The following is a 15,735-nucleotide window of genomic DNA, read 5'->3' as shown; positions in this document are numbered from 1 at the left end:
TGCTGCTACATTATGGTCCATTTAGAGGCACATAAATGAAGTTATTTGGAAAAATAAAAGGAGCAACCCTACGCAGATTTTGTCATCCAGTCTTCTGGCGGACGATGAGTGGCTTAAGGCTCAGATCCCCTCTAGCAGCTCGGTCCCTATAACAGCCACAAACACATCAGTTTGCGTAAACCACCTGAAGAAAAATTTTGATGTAATATAGATGCTGGTATCTTCAAAGAACCAGGGTATAGTTCATTCGGTTTTCTCATTAGAGATTAGCAAGGTGATTGTATCACAGTGAGTCATGGAGCACTAGGCGGACTGTTTGATCTCAGCCTATCTGAGGCCCTTGCAATTCAGGAAGCCCTTTACTGGTTGAAGAATTCCTTTCGAGAACCTGTGGATATTCAACCTGACTGCTATTAACTTATTAAATCACCATATGTCGGACAATTCATATTTTTTTGAGGTCATTTTGTCTTGTGTTAGTATCTTAAAGGAGTTAGGCAATTGCTCAGTCTCTTATGTAAAACATTTAGCGAATTCGATCGCTTATCTCTTAGCTAAGGCAGTTAATTCTCAGTCTGTTCATGGTGTGTGGGCATATCCACCATCCTATCTCAATGTCGTTCTTTCTTCCGATTCTAATAGTTAAGAAGTATTTTATTTCAAAAAAAAAAAGAATTATTTGTTAGTATTATAATTTTTTGAAGACACATAATTTGTATTATAATTTCAAACATATCTAATATTGGAAAGATGAATTTGTGGCACTTAATATTACAAAATCTATTTAGATGTCATAGATATTGAAATTACCATCAAAGAAAAAAATAATGCTTTGTCGCAAAATCATCTTAATGAAAACCTGGAACTAGAATAACTGATGGTTAAAGATTCATTATTTTTTTAATAAAATTTGAAAGAAAGATATAAATACACCAAAAAAAAATTATATTACGAATTAAGACTAGAAGCGTAGGAGGAGAGAGTACAAATAACTCATCTGCACGTGAATCCAAATTTAAAAATGGCTACTTTTTTATTATATAATATTTAATTAAATTATTTATATTATATTTATTACAATTTAAAGTATTTTAGTGTTTTATTTTATTGAAATATATTTTTATATACGGCGAATTTTTTCATTATTGCACTGCAGCAAAAATGTTTAAATTAAGACATGTCAAGAAACATAAAGAAAAATGTAATCAAATTGTGAAATATAGTACTTAAGTTCTGGCTGATGAGAACGCAGAAAAAAGGAAGTCGTGCGGATGATGATAATTTAACGGCACAACCACATTTGATTAAGACCACATTTCAATATCATTATTAGATTAGCAGTAATTTTCACCTGGTTAGTGACTGACCAAGTGAATTTGGTCAATCGTCATTAGATTTAAGTTTATTAAAATCATGCGGTGGAGATTAAAAGCATCGTAAGGCTTAGATTCACACATTGTAGATCTAATGGTAACTGACCAAATTTACCTGGTCAGTCACTGACCAGGTGAAAACTACCGATTAGACAATACTTGCTTTAAGTTTTCATTTTTTTATGAAAATAAAATTTCGAATTTTCGCTATTCTTAATTTTAATTTGCTTTTAATTTTTTTTAAAATTTTTTTATTATAATATTTGTTGGGCATAAAATAAAATTTTATTCTATTTAAATTTTATTTGTGAGATTTTATTTGGGGGTAAATATTTTTAAAAAGAATACATATGAGAAATTGAGAGAGAGATTTAAGGAGAAATGAGAGAAGAATTAATCAGTTTGTTTCTACTTTTTAGCATCACGTTCTTAGTGAAGATTAGGTTTTCGTATTGAAAACCAAAAGAATCATGTGGAACTGATTTGAAATCATGATTCCTTGGGCTGTTATAAGTTCATGGACTATCTGAAGATCACATGTTCGACACTTACTACACTAATGATAAATAATGTAGATATTCAATTGTTGAACATCTTATTATTCCTCCAAGTATGATTACTTCGTGCAAAATAAGGGAGACATCAGTGGTTGGCGGACGATTCCCTAGTGTCTAACTTAATATCTTCGCATAGCCAAATAAAGCAAATAGACAACTAAGGATGTATGTCACGTACCTGAAGTTCCATGAGCGCTGCCTTATATAGTCCCCTCATAATCATAATTAGGGTAAGACTTCACTTACTATACCCATAATTAGGAACTTAATTATGCTCAAATCAGAATAATATACTACCAAACATATGCACCACCTCTCAAGAAATCCCTAAACATGACTTCAAATAAATACAACATGCAGCTGCTCTAACTAGCAGCATGTTCGGATCCTTTAACATTCAAATTTCGGCTATCCGGCCCAAGCTCCATTCGCAGACACAACAGATAACATTTACATGTTATAAAATCAAAACATAGTTGTGTCGAGGAAATATGATAATTTTTCTACTGATTATGCATAAGAAGATGTGAAAACATGTCGGGCGAGTAAATAATTTTTTCAACAACTAAATAATTCCAACCCGTTTTTTTATATGAAATCTTGCTTCCTAGCTAAAGAGGGAATTCCATAAAAACTGGAGCAAAAAAAACTAAGTGAAAAAACAATATTCCAATGGGATTTTGAGAGCTGCACTTATAAAAAGATTTAGGGTCCGTTTATTTCACTTGCTCCTATTTACTGTTTATTGCTACGATTAGTTGTTTGTTGTTACTGATAGATAGTAGATATTAGTTGATTTTTCTGAAAAAAACAGTTATTTCGAATTTTTACCAAACGTTTTTTTCTCTTCTGTTTAGACTTAAAAGGCAAAAAAAACAGTTCCGAAAATTGAAAACAAACGGAAAAAAGCATAACACATCAAAACCATTCCCACAAAACTCTTTTCTTCTTATTTTTTTCTTGAGACTTTCTATTCTCCATTCTTTCAAAATCCTAATTCTTTAAGATTTCAGTATGTTTGAGAGAAGTATAATAACTAATAAATTATTTACCCATTAAGTATATATGCAATTATCACATATAAGTTGCCCTTTGTAATAACTTCTTTAAATTCCAAAGTGATCACTAATTCCTATAAAAAAAATTAATTATTTTTTTGGAAAAAGATAATATTCCTCGTTATTACAATTTTGATGGCTTAAATTTCTCATTTTTTATTTCAACATAATATATTCTTAATCATTTATTTCTTTATCACATTAAATCTACACTTGCCAAATTAGTTAGAAATAAACATCATATTTTTTTTTAAGTAAACATCATAAGTTGGTTAGAAATAAACATCATATTTAGTTAAAAGATACTTATTTTATTTGTTCTCAAACTATATCTTGTAAATAAAAAATTTACATTTTTTTATATTCATATATAAATAAAGTTTCAAACTATACAAAATGTAAATTTTAAACCCATATAAAATGAATAATAATATGTTAATCGACCCAATTTTTGTTATAATTAGAAATTAAATGTGAAAATAAAATTTATAAATTTAATGTATTAAAATAAATGATTAGGATAATTCAATTCATATCAAAATTAACAAAGACCTGCATATTTTTTTGACTGATTTTTCTCTCAATCATACTAGTATCAATTATTATTTATCATCAAAGTTTGAATATATATATATATATATATATATATATATATATATATTAAAAATGCAATGAACTCACATCATTAAGATTTAATCTCAGCATCATCTAAAAAGTGGCCCATGGATTTGGTTGTGTGGGACCATAAAATGTGGTGAGGCTATGCTACAGAAATGACATCATTAATATGAAAGCATGATGCAATAAGTACCGTTAGATGAATGTGAAGAGGATGAGATTTGGAGTCAAAATCAAATAAGGATTCAATGTTTAAAATTAATCCACCCTTAATGTAGTTGTAATACACTAACGTGTAAGAATTGTTTGCACTACTTTATCACCATTACAAAATCATGATGTAATTATATCTTTTCTTATTATTTTGCACTTTGTTATATATTTATGCTATTTTAAACAATTAAGAAAACAATTAAACAATTTTAATAATCTTTTAAAACATACATTTTTTATACTCTTAATATATCTTTTCTCTCGTAAAAAAAACCTAATAAAGTGATAACAGTCGAATGTTATCCGTAGCATTTGTAGAGAGCTTGGATCAGATGCCTAAGATCCAGAAGTTTGGAAATTTGGTCATATTTTGAGGACAAAGATTGTAAACTTGTGTCTGGAAGAGTCCCATATGGATGAGTTCCTATAGTTGCGGTGCAAGTTGTAAGTTCCTATTAGGATATTAGTTCCTGAATAGGAGGTGAAGTTAACGTAGTTAGGACTGTCATGAGATTATAAAAGTAGGCTTAAAGAGCCTTAAGGTATGTTTTGATATAACCTTAGCCTACTTTGTTTTCTATTTTTTAAGAAAGTTATTGACTTAGTTATTAGAGAGTCCCTCGTCGGACAATCGACATCTCTCTTGTTTTGCATGAAGTAATCAGACGGAAAGTAAAATTCAAAGATCAGGCCACTATAAATCTCTACAAAAATAACATTGGTGCGGTGAGAGCAACGCTGAGATATGATCATCATGACTTCATCAACTCTGTGAACGATAAATATTGGTAGCGATTCCGATAAGGACAATGAGGAGGTGATTGTCGAAGACATAAAAAAACGATGAAAATTTCAACATTCCCCAACAGATCACTCGGCCTACAAAATCCATCAATAAATTTCTACGAAGAATTACTTTTGAGCGTAGAACACACCCCAACTATGTATGGAGGACTCATAGATCCTCGGTCTAGATTGGTAGTGGGATTTTTCAATTCTCATATCTTCTAAGGTTGTTATTGCAAGTACATGGCTGATAGTCCAATGGTCTACGCCTATGAGAGGCATGCAATAGATGGGGAGCCAATTCCCAAGATTTTTACTCATGATCATTTTCTTATACTCTCAGTTTAGAGGATATCCAATAGATCCACCCGAGATAATATCCCACCTGATATTGTCATTCTTTTTCACCATTTCGTATGGGAGGTCCAAATCAAGAATATCATAATATCATAGGGATCAACCGCATTTTAGTGTCAATGATTAATAGTGTGAACATCAAATATAAGCAAGAAAAGATATTTATTTCATTGATTTATGCTTAAACAAACAACTCAAATAGCTTCTTACATTACACCGTATAGATAAAAGCAAGACAAAATAAACATAAATACAACTTTTATTTAGATAATTAAGAAAGTCTCGTGAGAGACCTTCGCCAATTCTTCTTATGGGAGAGCTTCTTCCCTTTTCTGGCTACCCCACTAGTGTTAGCTAATTTATTGAATAAATTACATTACTAACATCCAATTACATTATGAAAATAAACAACCATATCAAATGAAAAAAAAAAAAATACAACTTTATATAGAATCACTGTTTTTTTATTTTTAAAACATCATTTTCAAAACTCTCTCTAAATAACCATTTTTCTCGCCTAAATCCCAACCAACAACCTCTAAATAATTTCAAAAATAAAATTAAAATTATTTAGAATATCATTTTTATCAATTCTACAGTGAAAGATATTTGTTATTGAAATGTGATGACAAGCGGAGAAATTCTGATTAACTTCCGTCCCTGTGGGGGCGTCGTTGGGTTCGACGGGGGAAGCTTCGATGCCAAAGTCAGTAAGGAAGAACAAGAGAGCAAACTGAATCGACAAAGAATAAGTGAATGTGTACCTTGATAGCCTGAGACATAGGCTATATATAGTTGTGAAGTTGTAACTCTCAGTAACTAGAAAGTCTCCATTAATGCCCCTTTAATGGCGGTTACTGGTTACCCTTAAGTTGGCGGTTAGCTAATTGATAGCTCATTAATGGTCTTTATTACAAGGTCGGCTCTGCCGTTCTCATGGCGGATTGAGAGCTTATGGAGATCCGCCTCATAGGTTCGCCAGCGGGTCATTCTTGGCGAGCTTTAGGTGATCCGCCCGTCGGATCTCTTTACTTCGATACGCCGCGGAATTCCTGTATCAGGCGACTAACACGTGGCGTTCTTTAATCAAATATCTCTTTTGATCCTTGGGATAATATCACAATGTTATCAAAATGATAAAAGTTAAATGATTTTTTTATGTTAATAATGATAGTATTCATGGATTATCTGATTTTGAAGTTTAGAAATCATAAAAAAAAGGGTCTAATATGTCACCAACTTACTAAATCTGTCCATAAAAGTATATCGGCTCTCTGAACTTTGTCAGTGTCTCACCAGCTCCCTAAACTTGCTTATTTCGTATCATCAGCTCTCTAAACTTGTCCATAAAAGTATATTAACTCCCTCCCTAAACTTTGCAAGTGTATCATCAGCTTCCTAAACTTGCTTATTCCATAACAACTAAATACAAAAACTTATTAAACCTAAATTCTAAAAATGCATCTTCATTTATTCAAGAGGTAATTTTTTTATCTTCTCCTACCTTTCAATCTATTATAAGAGTTAGTGTTGCAGGTTTGATAGATCGAAGGTTGCGGATTGAGAGTCAGTATGGTGGTTTTGTATTTAGTTGTTACTAAATAAACAAGTTTAAGAACTGGTGAGACACTTACAAAGTTCAGAGAGCTAATTTACTTTTATGGACAAATTTAAAGAACTAGTTATACGAAAGTTTATGGAACTGTTGAGACATTTACAAAATTCAGAAAGTCAATATACTTTTATGGACAAATTCAGGAAATCGATCATGTATTAGGTAAAAAAATAAAAAAAAGTTAGAAGGGCAAAAAGAAAGCTAAAGTTAGAAAGGGCCATAAATATAATTTAACCCTAACCTATTGCTAGCCCATTAATTTCCATGAAATACCTACCAGTAGACCTGGGTAGGGGCCGGGCTCGGGCAGACTTTTAAAAAAGCCAGATAAGCCCAAGCCCAGCCCAGCCCGTAAAAACTTTAGTTAGATTCGGGCTGGACTCGGGCCTAAGATATGAATCCCAAGCCCGCCCGTCCAATCCCGTCTGTATATTAAAAAAAATACAATATTTATAAAAATATATTTATATTTATATATTATAATTTATATAAATTATATATCTCAGTATGTTTATAAAAATATATTATAATTTATATTTATATAATATAATTTATATAAATATAAATCTATATATTACATACAGTATATCGGGCCGAGACGGACCGATGTAAAATTCATAAAACCCAAGTCCGCCCAGTTTTTGACGGGCTTATACGAGCTTGGATCGGACCGGGCCTGACAGCATTTTCATGTGTCCAAACCCAGCTAAATGGGCATGGACGGGCCGGGCAGGCTCGCCGGTCCATGCCCAGGTCTACCTACAAGATAATGGAAATCAACATGCTGAAGCTAAACCCATTACTAGATTGAGTTCATGCATCAATTTTTCTCATAAATGATTCACGCCAAAGAATATAACTTACAAACATGAAACAGAAAAGAGATCTATCTGTCTTCATATTAACCTAATAGAATCTGTTCTCTCAAATTACAAGGGGAAGGAAGAATGAACATACCTACACCAATACAACTAAAAGAATTCACTGTTCAAAAAACAAAACAAAAAATGCTCAAAGCTAGTTGATCCTAGAATAAATAGAATGATGATAGAGGATTTTGAGCAGAAAGAGCATGTTTCAATATCAAACCATCAAAAGAAGGGTCAAGAGTATAGCCAGATTTGACATGAAGAAGCAAACAGCAGTCTTAGGTTGGCCGTTCGGTCTAGGAGGTGGTGCCGTAGTTGTTGTTCCTGGAGTTGATGATGGAACTCTTTCTTGTACAGGGGCCAAAGGTGACTCAGCCACTTCTGCTTCATCTAGGACTGGATAAGGAGCCTCAGCTGGTGGCAAGTATTCACGCGTAACTAATTGGATGAGACTGCCTGGTTGAACAGGGCTCATATAAGCAGGTGTTGACTTCCCCAGATTCAAACAACGATTCTCTGCAAAAGAGATTCACATTTTCAGTAATCAAATGTTAGAATACACCAGATAGATTCACTAAATCCTTGAAATAACTGTATGACTAACTAGCTGTTAAGTATGATTTCAAATGCATATCAATGAAAAAACTTTGGCCTTGCATTTTTCTATGCTTTTAGTACAATAAATAGAAAAAAGCTCGAAGGAACTCTCACTTACTTTTGTATCTAGCTGATGTAAAAGGAAAGTCTGTGACGATTCCACTAATATTGGCTCCCACGACGTATGAGTTAATTTCCACATTGGCATCTGAGAAAAAGTCCCATGCTTGAGATACAAATTCATTGCTGAAGAGCTCCACATAAACAGGGAGCCCAGCTGACTGTATCTTTGGTACAACATCTGTAGCACCCGTGAGGAACAGGCTATTGTCAGGGAAGACAGACATCTTGCTAACAACCACAGAATCGGCAAATGTCTTGATATCTTGCATGGCTGCATCAAGAACACTTCGAATGTTCTCATCAACCTTGTAAACAAGCTCGTAATTTTTTTTGCCCTTGAACTTCTTTAAAACAGAGCTGTCAGGGGACTGAATCATAATCTTATTCTCATAACCAGCTTTGCTCAAGGCATCTAGTACAACATCCGTTACGGCCATCTGCTGCTTCTCCATGAGATAAGGTGTATTCTGAAATTAACAAAAGCAACAAAGTTTTCAAAGTGGAGAAAACAAATTACTTTTTTCTTCTACTTTTTTTCAAACACAGTGGATCAAATTATTTAATACTCCAATTTTCAGCAACAAAATAACATTATCTTGCAAGCAAAACGATAGTAGATGAGACAACATCAAGTTCAAAGATTTGAATGAAATAGTTCAAAAAGTTTATATTAACTCTGCAATGTCCAGATGTAAGATGCATATGAAAGTTTAACTCAATCACATCTTAGGTCATGCCTATACCCGTAGAAAGGAAATTCCCCATTTCCATTCCATGGGTAAGGGGCAGAAGAAACTACTCAAGGATAGTCGTTTCCATTTGGAGGAACTTGGACCATGTAGTTGGTTACAAAAAAGTTGGCACATCATTGTACAGAAACATCATAAAAACCATCTCACCCATGTAAAACGGCAGCTGTGAAGTACAAATGTTGATTTTAGCACTTGAAAGCTAACATGCATATAGCACAGACAGGGTAAGAGAGGAACCCTGAGAATGCATATAGAGCCTTGGAGAGAGAGAGAGAGAGAGAGAGAGAGCTTGGAACAAATTATTTGAAAGGCTTCTACATCAAGATTTAAGCATGGTCATCCAGAAATATATTGTCTTGTTTAGCTTCCTTTTCCTATTATACAACAACAACAACAACAACAAAGCCTTAGTCCCGAAATGATTCGGGGTCGGCTAACATGAACCATCATATAAAACCGTGAAAATCAAGTCGTGTCAGCGACACAGATTCGCTCCCTCCACTCCGTCCTATCCACTACCATATTTTCCTCAATTCCCAATAAACTCATATCACTATCGATCACCCTCCTCCAAGTTTGCTTAGGTCTTCCCCTACCCCTCACCACTACATCCCTTTGCCACTCTTCGGTTCTCCTAACCGGCGCATCAAGCGCTCTACGTCTCACATGGCCAAACCACCTTAGTCGGTTTTCTCTCATTTTATTCTCAATAGATGTGACCCCTACTTTTGTCCTAATTATTTCATTACGCACCCGGTCCTTTCTCGTGTGACCACACATCCATCTCAACATACGCATCTCCGCCACCGACATCTTATGGATGTGGCAGTGTTTCACTGCCCAACACTCCGTACCATATAACAATGCTGGTCTAATTGCCGTCCGGTAGAATTTTCCCTTCAATCTATTAGGCATGCCGGGATCACAAAGGAAACCCGTAGCACTCTTCCACTTGCTACGACTAAAGGAACATGCAAATGGCCAGTTGGAGGGAGGTAGATATAGATGGAGGCCTTGTCTATCACAAAACTTAGCAAGCCAACAATAAATAACTTAAAATGCAGGAATATAATGATTCAAATAAGGATAATGAGCAACTAAGCATAGCAAGAACCTTACCTCTAAGCTGATCAAGACACCAGAGAGAGAACTAGCATTCTTTGCCATGGCCAAGAAATCAGACAAAGTAAGGAAAGTCCCAGCATTTCTGAACTTTGGATTCCGGAACAGTTGATATATTGACTGTGGATTTGATATTGACGCTACAAAAAAGTATAGAAAATTATTAACAAAAGGACAGTTAATATGTTCAGACAAACAATTAGAAGATTACACCTCAGCATCAAATGATTACAACATCAAACAACAAACCATATTGCTCAAGTAAATCTCCTTTTTTTTGGGGGGGAAGGGGTAAGGATCAGGGTTTTTTCTTTTCTGCTTGGGCCAAGTTTTAATGTTAGAGCCCTCTCAGCAAGATGCAATTTTCCAAGATTCAAACTTAGGTTCTCTTCTAGGAAGTGCTTAAGCAGATTTAAAGACAACATATGAGAAAAAAAAAAAAAAATTGTTACAAAGCATGTGAACTAAAAGAATCTCAAAAGCTAGTCTCTTTAACGATCCATCCTTCCGTCATTTCCATAGTTACTAATTTAATTTCCTTTATATCAGAACATAAACAACACGCCAAATATTGGAATTCCAAATGCAGAAGGATCTTCTAGCGGAACAAGCAGAAATGACATTCAGTTTTTTTACCCAGAACTTGTCCAGTTTTTGCATCTGTATTTGCGGTTGATAATTCAAGTTCAATGACTATGTAGTATTGAGATCTTGAATTTTCCCTATAAATAATAAAACAAACTAAGCATAACTAAATTTGAATTGCAGATATACAAGCACCTATCCGGTTAAAAACCATTTGAACTGTCTCAATTTTCTTATTTCATAGGATCGTGCACTTCATTTGAGTTGATTTGACTATTGAGTATCCAGTAATGCACGCATCTTTGAGAACACAATCAATTCCATTTTTTAAGATGAGAGGTTCATATCAGCATATCAAATAATTCTATTGACGAACAAGCAAATGAGAACCAACCAAGTATAACTTACGAGTCAATTTATGAATCTGAGTCCACGTTAAGTTAAAGGAAAAGATTCCAGTGCTATTTGAAAGCTCTGGAATTTTTAAAGCGAGGTTGCTGTAACTGGACTGAGCAACTGTTGTACTGTCAATAAGATTTATGGTGCTCATGCAAAATGGGATTCCATCCTTAGACATTTGAACAGGACAATCAATAATATTTGCACCATCTGCAATAGCTTTCTGATATGCCTTGTCAGTACAACCAGGGTAATCTCCACTTGCGCCATTTTTTGAGATGACCAGAACATTCACTGCATTAAACAAGGTGAACAAAAAAGTTAGAAAATATTGTTTTACGAATCAGCTTCATTAAGGTCAACTCTATAAAAACAAGCATTATAATACATGTTTATAATACAAATATGTATCATTTACGTGTGCCTTACCATTATCTGAAGCATTTTTACCCAGCTGAGAAAAGCAGTCTGCAATAGAAAAGCAAATATCAGCAACTTGCATACACATGTTTCCTCATGTTTAGGACAAGCAGCAGGACTGAGGTATGTATTCCTAGCAATAATATAACCTGACCGTCCTCCTATATGGCATTTCCATCAGTATAGCATGTATAGCAAAGTTCAGAACTCATCCTTTTAAGTTAATTCATGACACACATTGATCTAAGTGAAAAGAAGGCATTCATGAATGAGGGATGGCAACAGTTAATATATAAATGAGGATTCCAAATGCCTAGGTTAAGTATCCAAACTGTGACAATATAACTAAATAAAATGTTGAGAAAGAGAGGAATCCATGTTTGTTTCAAAAACATATTACTTGAATTCATACCAGTTGATGTTTTTTGTATGATGATGTATAGTTCCCGGATGATATCAGATGCAAACAAAATAACTATAGGAAGAAGAAGAAGAAGCAAAGTGGCTCACCTCTTGCTTCTGAAGGAGATATTGGGAAGTCAGACAGCACACCATCAACTGAGAAATCACCATTGTCGATGAACGATAGATATTCGCTTACTGGATCATAACTGTAATTAAAACTAAATGGAACATCATTGTAAAAATCATACGCAAAAACTTCTAGCCCCAACTTGTGAGCATCTGGGACAAGAGAAGTATGAGGTTTCAAGTAAAGAGTTGCATCAACGGGCCAAATGTAACCCTTGGGAACAAGAATTCCTGAGGCAAATGTCTTGATTAATGACAAATTCTTTAAGAGAGAACTGTATGACTGATTTGTTGAAGGCTCAATATTATCAGGTTCTAGAAACCGGAAGACCAGTTTTGTAACATTAGCATTTAATCGTGGAGCAATGCCTCTCAAGAAAGCCACCTCTGGGGATGAGATATAATTAATCACCACTCTTCTAGAGAGACCAAGTACATAATTTCTCATGCTCAAATTGTGTTGAGTATAGAATGCATCATGCTGCAAAAGAATGAATTTAAATGGTTGGTTGAAGAAAAACCAGGAAAGCACATTTCATAAGACTTGGAGGAATAAATTGATAATGATGAGTGGGGAAAAAAGAACTGAGGGAGTGCTTAGTTATTTGTTGTTATTCTAGCATTTACCTGGACATTCAACCATACGGTTTCTGGTTTCAATGCTGTCACATTCTCGACAGTTTGAATTGAAAACAGATTACCTTCAAACTTGTTTGATCGAGAATAGATTCCCTGGACCACTGACACAAAACAAGATTTTTGTCAAAATTCTGTGTCACGATTGCAGAATCAAAGCAAAGAGTTACCCACTAATAAACACTTTTAAAAGAACCAAAACAGGTAACTGTGAAATTGATAGCTCAAACAAAGCATTTCTTTCTTAGGTAAGACGAAACACAAAAATGCAGTCTCACATGAATCAGTATCCAATAACTGGCAGATATGAAGGCCAATTAGGATCTCCATGATAGACAATAGCAGGCCAGATATAAGAACAAGAAGAAAAAAACTCAGTGTCATATAATTCTACAAGGATAAGGAAAATTCTTACAATACGTGAATGCGCACACTATGCAGGATGGATGCAATAATATATGGAATCCACTTTCACATGAATGTGGTGAATGCATGCCACAAGTTTTCATGCTTACAGTAGCACAAGTGATCTGGATTTTAGGATGCCCTCCCTATGAAACTTCTCAAGGTGAAATCAAAACAACCCAGTTTTATCACTATCACCAACCGCATAAATGAGTACTTTTATTGAGTACGTTAGGAAACACAATGAAAATAAAAGGAGTTATGTTATGTTTCCTTCCTACAGAAGAAAGAATGCTATCAGGGCATGTCTAATGCAAATATGAACATGACAGTGTCAGGATGAATAAATCATGGCAATAAATTTTGGTTGTGCTGGCGTTCACTCTCAAAAAGTAGAAAGAAAAAAGAAAAAGAAAAACTCTATTCCCTGATCAGTCAACCAGAATTTCTAACATACAGTTTAAACTTTTTCCTTTTCTTAAACATTTGATAAAGAATTTATAAAGTTTCTGAACTAACAGCTTCACATTGGTAATGGTTAGTACTTCAAATGACAGCTTGGTTTGATAAAGGTAACCAAACACAAAATAAATAAATAAATAACAATAATAACAACAACAACAAGGGGCATCAAACTGTGATAAGTAATGATATACAGAAATAAGCTCAAGAAAGACGAACTCACAGACTGTAGATGTCAACAATTCATCGTAAGTGTAATCCACAGAAAACCATCCTCGGGTTTCAACATCATTAACCAGGTAAGTCTTGTCCTTGTTTTTGAACGCATTAGAAATGTCAGTGAAATTTTGAAGCGTGAGATCAGGTGCACAAATGCCTACTCCATCTTTAGTTAACTGCAGATCACACAACAAAGCCACATCTGGCACACTGGTGAACAATGCCAACTGATAAGCACCACTGCTAGAATCTGGAAGTAATCCTGAAAACCCTCCACGAGCAACAACTAAAGGAGGTTTTCCTGCAATATAAATTATATGAATGACAATGAGCTTATGCAACACATATCTACAAGTCCAAGACACTATTGCTGAATCTTCCAGCTAACAAGTGTAGACTACTCTTCTTTCTCCATTAAAAAATCCTGTGATTGTGCCTTCACCATGGAATGGAAATCGTTGGAGGGACATGTTATTGGTGCAGAACATTTTAGTTCTTTGTATATGGTATACCGTATCTAGATGATTAGTTAATTTTGGATTTCAAAGCTACCGGCCCAAGTGAAAAATTAATGCATATTGTAACAAAGTATTCTTTTCTATAATTCTATTTCAGTTTTCCCAAATAAAGTTAACCTCGCATTAAGCTGGACATACAAAAAAAAAAAGACATCTCTAGACTAGGGGAAGAACTGGTTGCATAGATGTGTAAAAGAAGTTAATGAATTTTTGTTTTAAAATCTGACCTATGTATTTCATTAACAACTACAAACGTCAGATTTGTTTACACAAAAGGCGATAGAACATTTTATTTCCTCAGCAACCAAATGAAAAGTTCAACCCCCGTGGGAAAAACAGCAGTCGGCTTCTCACTAACAGTGGTAGTTAGTCCAAAAAGACTCAAAGGATCAAATTGGGATGCATTTGGTAAGCATAAAGAAGTGAATTGAAGGGGGAGACAAACAGAGAGCAAGACTCACCGGTAAGTGTCTGCCAAGAAGGAGTAGATCCCTGAGCAGAAACCAGAGTCACCAATGAGTAAAGTAGTAGAAATGCAGCAAGTAGAGAAGTAGACGCGCGTGGATTACACATTGCTGCCGGAGGATCACGCCGGCGACTAAGTATCGGAAGAAGTAAGAAGCTCTCGTGGCCAGATAATCTTGGGAAATGTGTGAGATTTGATGAATTTTTAGAGAGAGAAAGAGAGAAATGTGAAGCACTGAACCTTTTCAAGCTGGACTTTACTGGATTTTTATGTATATATATAAAGGTTTTTTTATTAATTGTTTAATTAAAATTAAAATACGATTAGTGGAGTTTTCAGCTGAGCTCAAACTTTTACACGCGTATTAGCTGCGGACGGCTTACGGCTGATATGTCGGCTCCAGAGAGCTATTTTTCTTTTTCATGGACAACAATTTTCCATTAATAGTTGACATGCTCGGAGAAATATTAAATGAACTCGTCCAATCGAGTTTTTTTTTTTTTTTTTAAGTAAATCAAGAAACTTTATTAAAAAACGAGAGAGACGTCCTAAAATAGAATGCCCTTAATAAATACAAGAACAAATGAATGAATGAATGAAAAAATTAGCATGAAATAACCGTGTCGTGCTAACGTATGGACCGTCTCATTTACTAACCTTGAAATATAAACCACCGTAAATCTAGGGTGGGTGCGAAGTAGTAATCTAATTGATGAGGGCATCTTGCGTTCGTACACGGAACGTGAGATAGAATACGCGGAGCGTGAATCCGGAGCCAAGAAGGGAGTAAGAAACCCATGCGGAATGGAGATCACTAAAGCATTCCACGCGGAGCGTGTTATAAGACAGGCGGAGAGTGGAGGTGTGGTTCGAGGAGAGGACGAAGACGCAGCTGACAGAGGACCAGTTCCAGAGGCCAGCTCACGCGGAGTGTCCTTCAAGGCATGCGGAGCGTGGATCCTAAAGGCAACCTTCATCGCCAAGCCAGAATGGAGGAAGACTAAGGTTGAACTTTACCATTGACTGTCTTACCATTGCCCATTTTATTTCCTTA

General features: G+C 34.8%; 1 protein-coding gene across 1 annotated transcript; it reads right to left on the bottom strand.

Moving 5' to 3' along the window:
• Positions 1 to 7,384: 7,384 nt before the first annotated feature.
• Positions 7,385 to 14,921, bottom strand: LOC136219153 (glycerophosphodiester phosphodiesterase GDPDL3-like). Its single transcript, XM_066006424.1, has 9 exons — positions 14,677 to 14,921; positions 13,702 to 13,998; positions 12,603 to 12,715; positions 11,955 to 12,456; positions 11,454 to 11,492; positions 11,034 to 11,318; positions 10,038 to 10,180; positions 8,162 to 8,633; positions 7,385 to 7,962 (listed from the first exon to the last, which is right to left on the bottom strand). The coding sequence occupies exons 1-9, from the start codon at positions 14,786 to 14,788 to the stop codon at positions 7,661 to 7,663; spliced, it is 2,265 nt and encodes a 754-aa protein (XP_065862496.1). The 5' UTR covers positions 14,789 to 14,921; the 3' UTR covers positions 7,385 to 7,660.
• Between the last annotated feature and the right edge of the window lie 814 nt (positions 14,922 to 15,735).

Source organism: Euphorbia lathyris, chromosome 2, assembly GCF_963576675.1.
Source record: "Euphorbia lathyris chromosome 2, ddEupLath1.1, whole genome shotgun sequence".
In the NCBI taxonomy this organism is placed as follows: domain Eukaryota; kingdom Viridiplantae; phylum Streptophyta; class Magnoliopsida; order Malpighiales; family Euphorbiaceae; genus Euphorbia; species Euphorbia lathyris.
Note: the sequence above shows the minus strand (reverse complement) of the source record. Positions and strands in the feature narration are given on the sequence as shown.

Bases quoted from the DNA above. Each gene is read 5' to 3' on its own strand.
- LOC136219153 (XM_066006424.1), bottom strand. From the start codon at position 14,788: ATGTGTAATCCACGCGCGTCTACTTCTCTACTTGCTGCATTTCTACTA. The intron at 12,457-12,602 runs GTAAATGCTAGA...ATTCTTTTGCAG, and splicing joins CCGTATGGTTGAATGTCCAG to CATGATGCATTCTATACTCA. The intron at 11,319-11,453 runs GTAAGGCACACG...TGTTTAATGCAG, and splicing joins TAAAAATGCTTCAGATAATG to TGAATGTTCTGGTCATCTCA.